The 15,979-nt window shown below is 42.7% G+C and overlaps 1 protein-coding gene across 3 annotated transcripts in view; it reads right to left on the bottom strand.

Annotated features, from left to right (window-relative positions):
- LOC127545840 (zinc finger protein 420-like) overlaps positions 1-13,468 on the bottom strand; it is a 55,116-nt gene extending 41,648 nt beyond the window's left edge. Inside the window, exons 1-4 of one of the 3 annotated variants that reach the window (XM_051973335.1) lie at positions 10,880-13,468; positions 10,211-10,279; positions 6,265-6,391; positions 5,668-5,760 (exon numbers count right to left, since the gene is read on the bottom strand). In XM_051973335.1, the coding sequence (XP_051829295.1) occupies positions 5,668-5,760; positions 6,265-6,391; positions 10,211-10,246 (256 nt within the window). In that variant the 5' untranslated portion in view covers positions 10,247-10,279; positions 10,880-13,468. The other 2 variants (XM_051973333.1, XM_051973334.1) reach the window with 2 other exon arrangements.
- Between the last annotated feature and the right edge of the window lie 2,511 nt (positions 13,469-15,979).

Raw genomic sequence — 15,979 nt, 5'->3', positions numbered from 1 at the left:
AGCTGGTAATCACAACTATAAATATCAATGGGATGAACTCTCCCATAAAATAGAAGTGAATTAACAGAATCCTACAATATGTTGTTTACAAGAAACACATAAAATAAAAGACAGATACAAAATAATGGTAAAAGGCTGGAATGGAATATATGATGCTCAGCTGAAGCAAACAAAGCAGGTAGCAATTCTGATCTCAGACAAAACAAAAGCAAAAATAGATATACTTAAAAGAGATAGGAAAGGAAGCTATCTTGTTAAAAAGTACCATAGACAATATATTTCAATACTAAATACATATGCACCAAAGGATACAGCATCCAAATTCTTAGAGAAGTCAAGACAGTTACAGGAATAAATAGATAGTAAAACTATACTTGGAATTCTGACCTCCCCCTCTCAGAATTAGATAAATCTAACCACAAAATAAATAAGAAAGAAATTAGAGTAGTTAATAGAATTTTAGAAAAATTCGATATGACAGACATCTGAAGAAAATAGAAAGGGGACAGAAAGGAATATATCTTTTTCTCAGCAGTACATCGATACCTACATAAAAACTGATCATTTATTAGAGCATAAAAACTTCACATCAAATGCAGAAAGGCAGAAATAGTAAATGCATCCCTTTCAGATCAAGATACAACAAAAATTAAACTCAATAAAGGGTCAAGGAAAGATAGATGACCAATTGGAAATTAAATACTCTAATGCTAAAGAATAAATGGGTTAAGCAATAAATCATAAAAACAATAATTTATCCAAGAGAATGACAATAATGAGACAACATACCAAAACCTATGGGATGCAGCCAAAGCAGTTCTTAGGAAAAATTTTTCTATTTTTAACTACTTATATGAATAAAATAAAGAGGAGATCAATGAATTGGGCATACAACTAAAAAAGCTAGGAAAAAAATAGCATGCATTTGGATGGTGCCTTATAGAATGTATCCAAAAGGATATATATCAGTGACAGACTATACTGACAATGAGCTGATTCCTCAATTGAAAAGGTGAACAATATGGATGATCTTTGGAAAACAAGTCGGCTGAGTGACCCTAATGTCCTATTAAAACAAAGGCACTTTTAAAAAATACAAGCATTTTGTTGCTATTCCTTTATGGCAGGGAATTATGGGCCACCGTTGCCTCTGAGTAACTAAAGGTGAATATCACCCAAAGAACAATGCAGAGGAACATGCAATATAAAACCAAAGAAGAACTCTGAAGAATATATATATATTCTTCTTCATATATATATATATATATAAAAGCTCTTCATATATATATACATATATATATATATGTAATAAAAAACAACAAAAACCTATATTTTATCATAGGTTAACCACATGGCAAGAGTAAATATGACAGAGACAGAATACTCTACTGGTGCTGGGAGAAAAACAAGGCATTTTGGGAGCATTAGGTGGTAAACATATCAAAGAACATGTACCATAGTTTCACATAGTGAGTAGATGTTATGGGCCAGAACTCTGAACTTGAAACAAAGAATTCTTACACAGTACTAAGTCAGTGGAATTGATAGAGACAATAGTTATCTCATTTAGCATGATTCAGTATGATTGATTTAATCCTACAAGGAGATGTGATGGGCCAGAACTTGAAACAAGGCACAAAGTAGAATTGAGGAGACGATGGGTTTAGCATTAATTTAATTGTATTTAATTTAATTTAATTTAAATGTAGTTTAGCATTAATTTAATCGTACAACAAATAATGGTTTTCTAGTGATATAATGATTGGTGTATACTCAGTGTGAGCATATAAGGGAGAAGCTCTCAGGGCCAAAGAAGACAAGCGCACTAGAAGCTCTCAGAAGCTGAGACAGATTCATTCCATCATCCACCTTGTGGTGGCTGGAGGCTGAAGCACAAACCCTTAGAATTTGGAGAGATTCAGAAGCCAGAGAAGAAAGCAGGAGCTCAAGCTCTCGAAACAAAGCCTTTAAGAAAGCTAGCTGAGCTCCAAGTGAAGTGACTTTGAAAGAGACAATAAAGGATTTGGACTTTAAAACCCGGCTACCCACGTGGTGATTACTGAACTGAAATGAAGACTGCCTCCAGACACCCCAAGAAAACCTCAACAGAGAATAATACATTTTAGAGAGAAGACTATAAGTAGAAATAAATTAGTTATGTTCTACATTGTTGGAAGGATGATTTGCAAAAATGCCAGGAAAACTGGAAATGTAGTCTAACAAAAATTATATTTAGATGAAGATCTATTATCCGAATAGGTAATTTCATAAACAAATTAGAGGAGCAATGACAGGAATATTCATATCAATTATGGCTAGGAGGACCATATAGTTCACAGAAGATAAAACTAGCAATTCTAATTATATAAAATTGAAAAGCTTCTACAGAAACAAAACCAATACAATTAAACTTAGAAAGTTTACTGAGAAAAAATCTGTAGCAAATTTCATTAATAAAAGTTTCATCCAAGATATATAGTGAAGTGATCAAATATCTAAGACCATTAACCAACAGAGAAATAATCAAAGGGTCTGAACAGGCAAAGTGATGTAGTGCTAGAACACTGGACCTGAAGAGAGGAAGACTAAAGTTTGAATCCAATCTGAGATAACAATTATCTGTGTGAAATTAGGCTAATCACTTAAACTCTTTCTGCCTCAATTTCTTCACTTGCAAAATGGGGATAATAACAGAGCCTACTTCTCAGTGTTTTTGTGAGGATAAATATATTTGTAAAGTACTTGGGAAACCATAAAAAATGCCAAATAAATGCTATTACTCATTGATCTTTTCAAAAATTTAAAAAAGTAGATATTTTAAAAATGAATTTTCCACAAAGATTATATGAATATCTAGAAATTATGCCATAGGTTAAAAAAGATGAAATAAAAGCTCTGATGAAAAGAATTAAAGGAAAAGAAAATAGCTTAGAAAAGTAATAGATGCCCTGAAAACAAGAATAGCACAAATACAAATCAATGGCTTCTTAGGAATAGTAAGAAATTAAAAAAAATTAAAACATTGAAAAAATAACAAATGTAAGCTGATTCTTAAAAAAAAAAAAAAAATGACCCAGGAAATAGGTTAAAGAGAGGGAATTTTAAAACTGTTGGAGTCCCTGGAAAAAAACAAAACAAAACAAAAACCTGGCTATTATTTTAAGACATCATGAAAAAAACTGCCCACATCCATTAAAACTACAGGCAAAATAAAGATAGGATTCAACAATCATCTCCTTCAATAAGCCATCAAAATCTCAGAAATGGCACTACTAAGATCTAAAAAATTGACATATATTGTGAATGAAGGAATTCAATTACCTAAGAACTAAAGTTAAGATTAAAAGCTCTGTTAACTTCTAATATGACTATGAGAAGAGATCATGTAATATATATGCACAAAAGACCAAAGGTGGAATATTATTACCAAGAATAACTTATCCTGCAGTAAAGATGGATATAAATCTACAGGGGGAAAAATAAAATGGAAGACTGGCAAACACTATTCATGAAAAGACCAGAGCTGAGTATGAACTTATTTCTCCTGATGGGTCTGTGGAGAAATGATCATGTTTATCATGTTAAAAATAACAAACTAAAAACTATATTTAAAAAAAGTAAACAAAGGCAAGCCTGACACAGAGCATGATACAGGCAATGAAAAAAAAAAACTTTAATTATCTAGACATCTGCTGGTATTTTCTCCCTACCCCAAAGAGAATATAACTAATGGTTTCCTGACTACTTTAAAAATTCCATCTTTCAAAATGTGGCTATACCAACAAAACTTCTGGCCAAGAAGCAGAACTGGTTGCTGGGATAGAAATGATGAAGATTTTGGGACGACAAGAATACTCTGCCTTGCAAATTGTAACTGAAAAGGCTACTTCTGCCTTTTAAGAACCGTAGACTTCAGGAGAGCAGATTTTAAGGGATTCAGAAAAAAAAAAAAAAAAGGATTACATGAGCCAAAAAAAGGATTACACGAACCAAAATTCTCCAAGATGAAGTTATCAATCCGTTAAAGTTAAAAAGCTTTCAAGGATGACATTCTCAAGGCATATCTAGGTGGTCTAGTCACTGCTGGATGTGGTATAAAAAAGATGTGGATTCAAATCTGGCTTCAAACATTTCCTAGCTATGTGAATCTGGGTAAGTCATTTAGCCTGTGTGTGCTTTAGTTTCCCCACCTGTAACATGGATACAGCTATTTGTCCTACCGATAAGGATTCTGCAAACCTCAAAGCATTAGTGCTAATGGTTATTATTTATTACAAGTGAACAAGTGTGGGGAGGAGCTTTCTCAAGAGACAGAACTGTATGCACAAGAATTCACCCTCAATGGAGGCAGTTAAAACACATGCACCAAAAAGGGAAGCAGGAGGATGCTAAAGCTCAGAATGTCCTGCGTGCTGCTAAATACAGAGTAACAACCAGGGGCCTGTTTCAGACTAGCTCAGGGCAAAGGAGATCCAGAAGGAGCTAAGACTATTCCAAAGTTGGACGGGAAAAAGATAAAGCAGCTCAGCATGACCTCGGCGCTGGAAAGGATTGAATGAGAGGGAACAGAAGGAAGGGATATTTAATTACGGAGCTCTTAAGAGAGGCCCCATCTGCCTCGATGAGTACTCAGGTGCAGGACATCCTTAAAGACAGAAAGGGCCGGCAGGGGTCATTCCTGAACCACTGCCAGTGACCTCTGAGACCAGGGTGAAGGGGAGAGACGTCACTTGGTCACATGAATGTTATCCCAATCTAAGGAACAAAAAAGGAAGCGAATGGATGCTGCAAACTTTAGGGCAGGGACTTACCTCTGAATCCTGCAAACAGAACACACCCCCCGATGTGATCTGGTCAGGGCTGGATACAAGGAGACTTTCACCTCCCCTTTCTCAGCTCTGTGCTTCCTTAATGCTGACTGTGCTGAGCTTGCATCCACTCAAAGCCCTGGATCATTTCCCAATTATTTTCTGATATCAGGGAAGTTGCTGTCCGTGTGCATGTTCAGCCAAGAAGCACCCAGAGCTGGGAAACCAGGATGTTGGGGGGCCCCAGGGGCTTAAGTTCCTGCCATCACACAACTCGATGAAGGAAGTGGGGGTGTTTAGTGGGAAGAGATCTGGGGCTGGTGACAACATCAGGTCATCAGAGAGCTTAACTGCCCTGTTCTGTTTGGCCTCAGGGGCGTAAGGAAGAGCAATGAGTATTTGGGGAAAGAGGCAAACCGAGGCTTGATATTACAGAAAACTTCCTAAGGATCACAACCATCCCCAGGGAGGTCAGAGGCGGTGAGAGGCTGGTCACCACCAGGCTGCCCATCGGTCATGAATTAGTCGGCCGTGGCAGCCCGCGCCGAAGGAAGCGGAGACAACCCCGGGGGCCTCCTCGGCTCGTTCAGTGACCAGAGCAGAGCATCTGGGGGAGGGGCACAAGGTGGAGGAGAAAGGCCCTAGTCTTGCGGGCTGGCCCTTCACTGGCGCTGGAGGGACGTTAGGAGGGGAGAGACGTCAGGACGCCGGGGGCCGATGACCGTGAGTCTGCAGCATCAGCCAAGGCCAGGCAAGCCCAGCTGCTCCCAAGGGCAGCCGATGGGGACCTCAAGGTTCAGAGTTTACCAATGTCTGCCTAGAATGACCAAGTGAATGGCTGGTTACAGTGACCACTCACCTGGGCGGCTACTCCTCGGGATCCCTCCTGGTGTCCAGGGTGCTTCCCTTCGCTCCAACTGGGAGATCACCTCTGGCTTGGAAACCGTAAGTCCTGTGTTGGAACAAAGAAATGATCAGGGGCAGAGCCATCCCCGACTTTAATCACTGTCCCTGCCCTTTGCAAAAAAGCAGGTGTGCTAGCTAGTAAGGTCCAGAAAGTTCTATACAAAAAACTCTTCAAAACATGATGAATTTGAGGGAAATAGACAACACAGTGGATCTGACCTCAAAAAATAATTTCCTTTGACCCAAGTTAAATGCATGGAACCTTTCATACAACTGTCTGACCTTAAGACTTCAGGGAATAGAAAGACAGGAGATAAAACCTCAGGGACAACATACCCACGGGGCCAGTTTCTAGTTATCCAAAGCAAAACATTTCACAAATCTATCCCTTCTTGGCTCCAAAAGGTTTAATAATTCTGTTCTCTGCACTATAAGCACTAGCTGCCCAAGAGAACAGCGATCGTTTACGGAGAACACTCCCCGCCTCTTCCTCCCCAGCACCACTGCTCCAGAGAGCAGATTCGGAATCGCTGCAGAAAGCTGTCCTTACCGAGGCGGACCAAGTTCCTATAGTTCTCCAGCATCACCTCCCGGTACAGCTCTTTCTGAGGGGGGGCCAGGTGTCTCCATTCCTCACACGTAAATTCCACCGCGACATCACTGAATGTAAGTGATTCCTTAAAGAGAAAACAAATGGATGTGTGTCGCAGGAGCAGCCCTTAAACACCAGCTCTGGGGGTTGCTCAGCAACCGGAGGGTAGAATTCTCAAGAGGATTTGGCTTTCAGCAGAATCCAGAATAGCAGAATAACAACTGTGGGACCTTCGGTTATGAAACCGTCAACACTGCAACAGATATTTATAAGTGTTTCCTATGTACCAGACACTGTTAAATACTGGATCCAAACAAGAATTGAAAAGTCACTCCCTTCAAGGAATCCACCTTTTAATGCTCCTAATTCTAATACTTCTCATGAGTAACATACAATCAATGTGATTATGATTCATAATCAGTTGTACTTCTGTGCTATAATGGACCTCACCAAGGAGAACTCTGCTGGCCCTCAAAATATGACATTATACAGTGGGAGCAGGGGTCTTACAGCTTTCCTGGGCCAGCCTTTCTCTTCCCCTCCCAACTTCTCAGCTAAAAACTGTACCTTGATGTCCTGGGGGCTATTCCACTCATTCCATCCAAATTCATTGGGATGATGATGAGAAATGAAGTTCAGGTAGATTAACAAATTCACACCTGCCTCACCCAGGAATCCTGACTGGCCGGCCGGTGCGTTCTAACTGGGGTCCCTGTCCCCTCCCATATTTCTTCATGCCCACCCTGCCCCCAACGTCCCCCTCTAAAGTGGCCCGTCTCTTCCACCTAGCCCAAGTAGCAAACAAGCTTTCATCTTAAACCTTTTTCTTTCTTCTTCTTTGCATCTTCTTGTATTCACAGAGACCTGTGACTAGGTGAAAGACGAAATTCTGTCTCAATTGCTCCTCAGCCTTACTCACTGAGAATGTGACCTCAGTCAAACTGAGCCCTGTTGAGGACCTCAGCTTACAAAGGCGGAGGTCTCCCAGAGCATTTGGGCCATCTCCAATCATTGTGATTCATATCTGGCTATTGGACCCCGATGGCTCCAGAGGGGAAAGTGAGGCTGATGACCCTGCCCAGTCCTCCCTCCCTTACATGTCACAGCATCTCCTCCCTGACATCATGGTCCTCTTGGAGAATGGAGGACAAACAAAAATAAGCTGTAACCCTATGATCACCCTTTGTTCTGTAGGCTATTGTGATACCCTTCTCTCCCAGCTCTTCTCCATCCTCCTTTTCTGCCTTCTTTGGAGAATCCTCTTCCAGATGAGAACCTTTAACCATTCCTGCCCTTCTCAGGTCTGAGCCCTCCTCTCTTCTCCCTCCGTCCTACTTCACTCAGTGATCTCCCACAGATCCAATTATCGTGTCTATCTCTCTAGTGTCAAGCCTTCAAGTGCACATGGCAGCTCCAATGGGATGACCCACAGATTTCTTAAAATTCCTCGGTCCAAAGGTGGACTCACTCCCTCCTCTTCTCTTCCTCTCCCCCCCAATGCTGAGGGCACTGCCATCTTCCTGGTCCCTTGGGCTTGAATCTTGGAGTCATCCTCCTCTCCTCTGCCCAATCGTGACACCTCTTGCATGAAGGATCCCGCCCACGTGTGCAACAGCTTTTGAACTGTCCCCCTGTAGCTGGTCCCTCTCTCTCTCGGGCTGTCCTCCCTGTGGGTGCCCCCCCCCACCTCGGGCTGTCCTCCCTGTGGATGGCCCCTTTCTCTCTCGGGCTGTCCTCCTTGTGGCCAGCCCCTCTCTCTCTCTCTCTCGGGCTGTCCTCCCTGTGGCCAGCCCCTCTCTCTCTTAGGCTGTCCTCCCTGTGACTGGACCTCTCTCTTGGGCTGTCCTCCCTGCAGCCGGCCTCTCTTTGGGCTGGTCCAGCCTCCATTTGGTTGTCAAAGAATCTTTCTAAAAGGCCTGATCACTCCTTCCAACTGCAGTTCTCCCCACAGTCTCTCAGCAAGCCTAAGCTAACCCTGAGGGATCCCAAGAGCAAAGAGCGACAAAGTTAGAGAAGATAAGATTCTATACACATCTTTCTCTTGACACACACTGTATTTCTTATAGTGATTCATATGGATAATTCATACATTGAGGACTAACAAACATTCATTAGTTCTTGTTTCCTCTAGGTTGGGCTGGGAAGAAAGAGAAACTGGGCATAAACAAATTAGAAATCACTTCTAATACATACTAATTTGGGAAATTAATATTCAGAAATACAAGACCAACAAATATTCATCCATTATTCTTTTTCCCATCTGATCTTGGATTGGAAGGGGAAGAACCTGGACATAATCAGGAACCCGCTCCTTTTTGTAGGAGGCCCTGTGAGTCATTCATTTGGGAAGCAATTTAACATTCTGAAATGCAAATCACTCACATATCAGATTCTCTGGCATTAAGGTGGTTCAGTGCAGAGAGCCTTCAGTCTGGGATCAAGACAAAGTCCAAATCCAGCCTTACACACATACCAGCTATGGGACCCTGAGTCAAGCTGTTTGACCTTTGCCTCAGTTTTCTTGATTGTGAAAAAGGGAGCATCTCTCTCCTAGGGTTGTTGAAAGATCAAATGAGATAATATTTATAAAGTACTTAGGACAGTGTTTGGCACATAGTAGTTGTGCCAATAAATGCTTATTTCCTTCATCCAGGAATCCATTCTTAGATTTATTCTCAAAGTACATTAAGAACAGAGAAATTCAACAAATACCCCAAATTTTTAAAAAATAGCATTTGCAACAACAAAAAGCTGGGAACATATTATGTGTTCAATGCCTGGAGACTCGCTAAACAAATTACGGAATATGAACGTAACGCTAATGTGCTACAAGAAATGACAAATTCATATAATGTGCTCCTCCTCATTTCTGCCTCCTGGTTTCTCTCATGTCCCAGCTAAAATCCTCTTTCTTAAACTCCCTTAATACCAGTGCCTTATCTCTCAATTATTTCCTATCTAGTCTGCATAAGATCTACTGGCACATAATTTATTTCCTTGTGATCTCCTCATTAGACTGAGGTCTTTGAAGGTTGGGATCTTCTTTTTCTTCTTTCTCAATCCTCAGTGCTTAGAAGAGTGACTGCCACAAAGAAGGAACTTAACATATATTTATATATATTGTGTTTATATTACATATATTATGTAACATGTTTTATATATATGTATATATATATATAATATAAAATGTTACTCATGTGAACTATCACTCTCACTGAAGTTGTAACAATAACAAGCCATTAGCAACCAAAGAGATCCCTGGGAAAATTATTACAGATCGGAGCAAATAAGATTTCTACAAGCAAATAAATGTGTAATAAAGTAGAAACAAAAGGGGCAACATCATAAATACAGAGTAGATAAGAGAATGAAAGATAAAACCAAATCAAACCTTTTTTTTTCCTTAAGAAAAAACCTATTTAAAGCTCAAGGTTCCATACAAATGAAAAGGGAAAGGCTGGAATCAATCCCACTCTGAATTAGCCCAGTCCTGACAAGCAGTGGGCCAGGTAGCACCAGAATGCCGGATCTCCTCTTAAGAGCAAGGCAAGTACATTAAAGTCAAAGACAAATCAGCCAACTGATAATAAGACTTTATTAGTCGTTACCACAGGGCAGCCAGGCAGGCCCTCAAGGCGGGGAGGCGGAGGCGGAATGGGGCTTCTTGGCCGGACCAGTAAGGAAATGGCCAGACCCGAGCCCCCCCGCTAGGCCTCCCAGTCAGACTCAACCCCAAAAGGAAGCTCCTGACCACAGAGCTTCAGCCGTCAGACAAGGGGGGCAGGGGCGGCAACCGGCGCTTCCCAGGCCGGGGACCTGCCGGGCGAGGAGCAAAGAGCCTGGAAAGGGAACCTTCCGAGGACGGAACCCAGCAGCTCCGGGACCACGAAAGCTGCACACTCACCTGCGGGGTCTGAGCGGTCAGCAGCACCGGGGCCATGCTCTGCGGCAGAGAAGGAGCAGGAAGGCGGAGCTGCAGAAAAAGGGGGGCTGTGAGCTGGGGGGGAGAAGCGTGGGGAGCCCACAGGCGATGGCCCCAAAGAGCACTCTGGTCCCGGATTCGAGCCCCACAAATAACGGGCCTTTGGAGGGACACAGGGGGGAACTGACCGGCTCAGGGCGGCAGGGCCACCGAGGGTCCGAGGCAGGCTTAGGACTGTCCTGCACCCATTAGACCGTGCGCTCCAGGAGGGTGGCAGGGTCCACAGTGGGCACTGAATCGTCTGCCAGGCACACAGTAGGTGCTCGATGAATGCTCGTGGAGGCAGGTAGGAACCGGGGGTCGTGAGACAGGGTTAGACAGACCCGTGGTAGGGGGAGCTGGAGGAGGGAGGCAGGGCGGGAGGGGCGGGGCTGCGGCTCGAATCTCGCCTATCGGAGCGTCCCCTTGCGTATGGGGCGTGGCTATCTAAAGGCGCCGGGGATCTGCGCATGCGCGACGCTTCTGGGCCGCTCCCCCTTCTTTTTCGCCTTCCCTAGACACATCCCCAGGGGTTCCGACACTGGCCGCAAACGTATTCTGGTCTCCCATTTGTCCACCCCGACCCATCCCTCCCCGTCTTTCGGGTCTTACTCCGACCGGGAATGCGCGGCTCCAATCCCGGTGGTCGCTAAAAATCAGAGGTAAGCCCGAAGCAGATAGAGGCGCGTCTGAGACACGAGCATCACGTGGAAGCGGAAGTGACACTAAGTACCTGCTTGACTTGGCCCTTCCTCTTCCGGCCTCGCCTCTCTCTCCTCACCAATCCTCTGAAGTCTCTTTTGCTGGGTCCGTCTGTTCCCGTTTCCATGGTTACAGGTAGAGCCTGTCCGCCGCAGAGATTCCTGGGAAATGTAGTTTGCCTGCAGAGCAAGGTTTCTGGGTCCTGTGGTGAGTTTTCTCGGCACACCGAACGCAAAGCTCCTGGCGTGGTTTGTAAGGAAAAGGGTCTTCCAGAGCACCCCGAGACCCGCTCCGAGCGAGGCCGTCGCGTCCCCAGCTCTGGAACTGCGATCCCCGTGTCTGGTGCCCCCCACCCTCACTCCGCCCCAAATCCCCGCCTACCAGAATCGGGACCTGGGGGTTTCTGAGCCCGGCCGAGGAAGCTTCGGCATCAGCTGCAAGCTCTTCTTCCTAATGTGCAACCAGCCCGTCTTTCTAGGCTCGTTTCACCCGTGGCCTTAGAAATGACCCCCAGCCCCCCGGCTTTCTCCAGGCTCGCCATGCTCTTATTCCCCGTGGTCACTCGCGGCCCTTTCTTTGAGGTTCTGCTTAAGGGTCAAATTCTGTCCCCTGCAAAGTGGGCGGTATCATTAATGCACCTTTGTTGTTCTCAAGTGGCGTCTGACTCTTGCCGACCTCATGGACCCCATGGGAAGTCAGGCCAGGGTCATGGTCGTTGTTTCCACGACACCCGCCATTCATCTCTTTCTCGGCCATCCCAGTTTCCTTTTGCCTTCAATCCTAACCAGAATCAGAGGCTTCTCCCCCACAAGGAGCCCTGCCTTCTCCTTCCAGTGATTAGTCTGAATGAACTTAAGTATTAACAGCTCCTTGCTGTCCAAGGGACTCTCCAAAGTGTTCTCCAGGACCACACCTGGAAAGCATTGATTCTGTGGGGCTCAGCTCTCACAGCCACACATTGCTACTGGGGAGAATAAAACAGCTCAACAGTCGGGGAAACCAATGAAGAGAAGATACTTGACTTGTCCAGGATCACAGAGCTATTAAGTTGTGGTGGGAAATGTTCTGAAAAGTAGATGGAACTCATATTGGGAACAGCTAGATGGTGCAGAGCATTGGGATTAGAATCAGATGACTCATGAGTTCAAATCTGGCTGCAGACACTTCTTTCTTCAGTTTGCCTCAGTTTCCTTATGTGTAAATTGGAGATTTAAAATGGAGAAACCATTCCAGCATCTCTGCCAAGAAAACTCTAAATAGGGTTACAAAGAATTGGATACTACTGAAAAATAACTGAATTGGAATTCACATTAATCGTTCCATATGACATTTAGAACTGGAAGTTCCCTTAGCAGTCATCTAGTCAAACATTTATGGAGTCTACCATTTGGTAGTCCCTGCTGACAATAAGCTTATATTGTATTAAGGGGATTTGTGTTGTATTGATTTTAAATGATAGCTTTTTATTTTCAAAATATATGCAAAGATAGTTTTCAACATTTATCCTCGCAAAGCCTGATTGTATGGTATTTAATAGGTACCCTGACTTCTGGGATGTAGAGTCTGATGTAGATATCAATGGAGGAAAAAAGTACAGAATGGACCCTTAAAGACCACATAGACCAGCAGTTATTGCCACTTCTGAAGGACTATGTCCTGGATCTTAATGCTGCGTGTGTGAGAGAGATGTAAAGGGCAGTTCGCATATGATTTACTGATACAAAATCATGATTCACATATGATTTACTGATTCAAAATCATGAGCTTGGGTTAATTGGGGTGCAACACTGATACTTTCTAAATCATCACTGATCCTAATCTTGGGTCACCATTATAACAGAGGTCATGAATTATAGTTCATGGGCTAAATCTGCCACCTATTTTTACAGAATTAGCTAAGAATGGTTTTCCGACAGGTCAGAATTTGCTGGCTGATTTATAATAACATACATTCTCTGCATACAACTCATGCTGTGGCCCAAGTTGAGCCTGAAGATCATGTAGTGTTCTAGAGCCTAGTAGCCAGAACCTCTTAGTCCCTGGGAGCCCCCTTAGTTTGTTATGTATGAAGGGTCATTACCACCAAATTGCCTACAGTATCTCTTCAGGATAAATTCACTTTAGTTATGAAATGACATCTTACTGCTAAATATGCAAAAAACTCATCTGGTTAGAATGCTTCACCTCTCATCTTCCCCCATTTTACTTTCCAAGCCTCAAAAGGAAAAGAAAAATCAATCCCTTGGGTCTTCAAAGTCTCTCTGGGGAGCTGTCCAAACCACTTCCTAGGAGAAAACTTGCCAGTGGAGATAAGGTACCTGAGCCATTTCTTGGGGTATGAAGAGCTCTTTTAGGGAGCAGAGACCTCAAAGATTAGGACTCTGCATTGTTGATGGAATTATGTCTCACAGTCCCTAACTGTCAGATAAATTTTAAAAACCATATCCAAAAATCAACTGGAACTGACAACTTTCCCCATTCCTGGAATGTTAAGTCACTACAGAGATGGCAATTCTAGGAAAAGAGGCAGTCCCAGTATCTGGCCATGATACTGAAACGATTATTTAAAGAGCCTATTCCATTTTTCAAAAAAAGTTAGCTTCCTGAGTAGCACACAGAAATGTTTCAATTGCAAGGTCCCATGCAGTGGCAAAAAAAGATGGTAAGGCATTATTATGTAATTTATAGTCATAAGACCATATCCACTTATGATTTTGACAGTCCCAAAGAATCTGTTAAGATTCAAAGACTGCTAGAACCAGTTGAATGTACATTTAGAGTGAAGATCTGGATGAACTGAGCAAAACTTTGATCTTCAGGAACTGGATCCTTGTAGACTTAGAGCCGATTACAAAAGGAGGTAGGATACTGGGACAGAACTGGAGGCTTATGCTTTGAGCAGAATTACAGTCTTATCAGTGAACACTTGCAGCAATACTATCCACTCACTGTGAAGGGCTATGCTTATTTTTCAGTGGCCTGTGGGGTATTTGTGCCCATTACCCAGGTTCATTATATCACTCACCCAATGATGCTGATGCTGCTCTGGATCACCCATGCTTTTTTAGCAACATACTCTGAGGTTCCCTTATACACATTGTGGTAATTATACTTTTTAGAAAATTGTACTATCATTTCTAAAGTGCCCCCTCCAATGTTATAGTAGCGTTCCTTCTGAGGTCAGAACTGTTTGAAGATTTAGTGGTGGAAAAAGGGGGGATGTAGTAGGAGCAGCATCTAATTTATGTAGGCTGGGTTGGTTTCCCTTTGGGAGAAAAGAAGGCTATTCTGAGGATTATCATTGACTTGGAATCCTTAGGTACCTGAAGCTTAAAAGGTTTACCTTACTGGGAGTTGGTGTAAAAGTTTTATTTTAACTCTGCAAGGACATCTACCAGATTTATATCTCCCAGATTGTCTGGCTGTTGCCATGGTTAAGGCATAGAGGAAAGGAATAATGTTTTCTCTTTAGTTGTATGCCTGACTGCATTATATAGTCCCTGAACCTCTCATTGCATTCCATTCCCAAGACAGAATCACTGGATTCTCCCTAGGTCTGTCCCAGAATAGTCCTAAAAAGGCCCAGATAGTAACAATGAAAGGAAACTTCAGAGGCAGCTTTAGTTTGATGGAAGAAAAAACTTCCTAAAAAAGAACTGTTGAAAAATGGGATGGGCTAATACTCAAAGTATGTCTTCAAGCAAAAGTTAGACAATTCCTTGCTGTGGGTTGTGGTATGAGACTGTTGTTCAAGTATGAGTTGACCATTATGGTATCAGAGTACCCGTCTTGATTCATAGAACTGTGTTCACAGCCATTTTTGAATTACATTGAAGCCAGTGTCATTCTAGCTTTCCCTGTGGGGTCTGTCTTGAATACATCCTGCATACAACAAGAAGTCTGGTTCCTTACTACCCTAATCACCCTGAAATTCTAACCTTGGCCTCTCTGTTCGAACTTGGCCAATCATGACCATTCGTTGAATTTTTTCATTATCTATAATAACCCTTACCAAGTCAGCTACTCCACAAATCTTTTGTTACTTGACTTCTTAACCACGTTATCTGCCAATACATTTTTTCTTCTTACCCCTCTTTCCATCCCTCAGCCAGGATACAGCTCTGCCCTGCACCAAGAAGAATGGTCTTTATTTTTATGTCCACCATGAAGCTGGGACACCCAGAGGCCAAGGTCTGCATTTGGACTTCTTCCACTTAATGCAGAGATCTGGGCAGGGTTTTGCCCATAAGGAAAATAATTTTTTCAAACGTGAGTTTTCCTCAATGGTGTCAAAGGACATCTTGTCAACCCTTAACTCACTTAAGGAAGAAACAGGGACAATACAAAGTGTAAATCTTATAGGGCTTTCCCCTTGTGACCGTGAGAATTTATATCTCATATACAGTAAAAAGCATGAGGAAAAGCTAGGCTGGAGGAAGATATCCCCAAAAGCTGAGTTTTCTACAGCTCCTAAGGTAGGGATAGATAACCCTGTCTTTTATTCTTTTCCATATCCTTTCCAGGAAATTGGTATCTGTAGCCTAAGTCTATAAAAGGATCTATCTATCTATCATCATATGTAAAATGGGTAAAAGTGAGAGTTAAGGAGACAAAGTTGTTAGTCTGCCCCATAAGGGAAGATGGAGAAGAAATTCCTCTAGGGTCAGCATTTACAATTAAAGACTTAAAGAAGTAGGTTCTTCTTAGAAGGTGGTAAAGCTCAATTAATAAACCAAAGTTTTCAGACTGAAGGTTATTACAATGTATTTGGAAAAAGCTTCTTTTAGCCTAAAACCACTCTGAAGTTAAATAAATTAGAATAAACAAGGAAAAAGCCCACACTTATTGATGTGTCCATTAGGTTGAAACTGGATTTTTAAAAATCTTATAGAACTGTGTCAATCTCAATAAATACTGGAGTCTGGGGAGGAAAAACAGGGAATCTGAAGAGGAAGAAGAGGAAATCTGAAAAAAAGGTTTGGAATAGCTGCTTCAGATGTGGGCTTTCCC

This window comes from Antechinus flavipes, chromosome 1 (genome assembly GCF_016432865.1).
Source record: "Antechinus flavipes isolate AdamAnt ecotype Samford, QLD, Australia chromosome 1, AdamAnt_v2, whole genome shotgun sequence".
NCBI classification, from domain to species: Eukaryota; Metazoa; Chordata; class Mammalia; order Dasyuromorphia; family Dasyuridae; genus Antechinus; species Antechinus flavipes.
The sequence above is the reverse complement of the archived record's forward strand: the minus strand, read 5'-3'. Positions and strand labels throughout refer to the sequence as shown.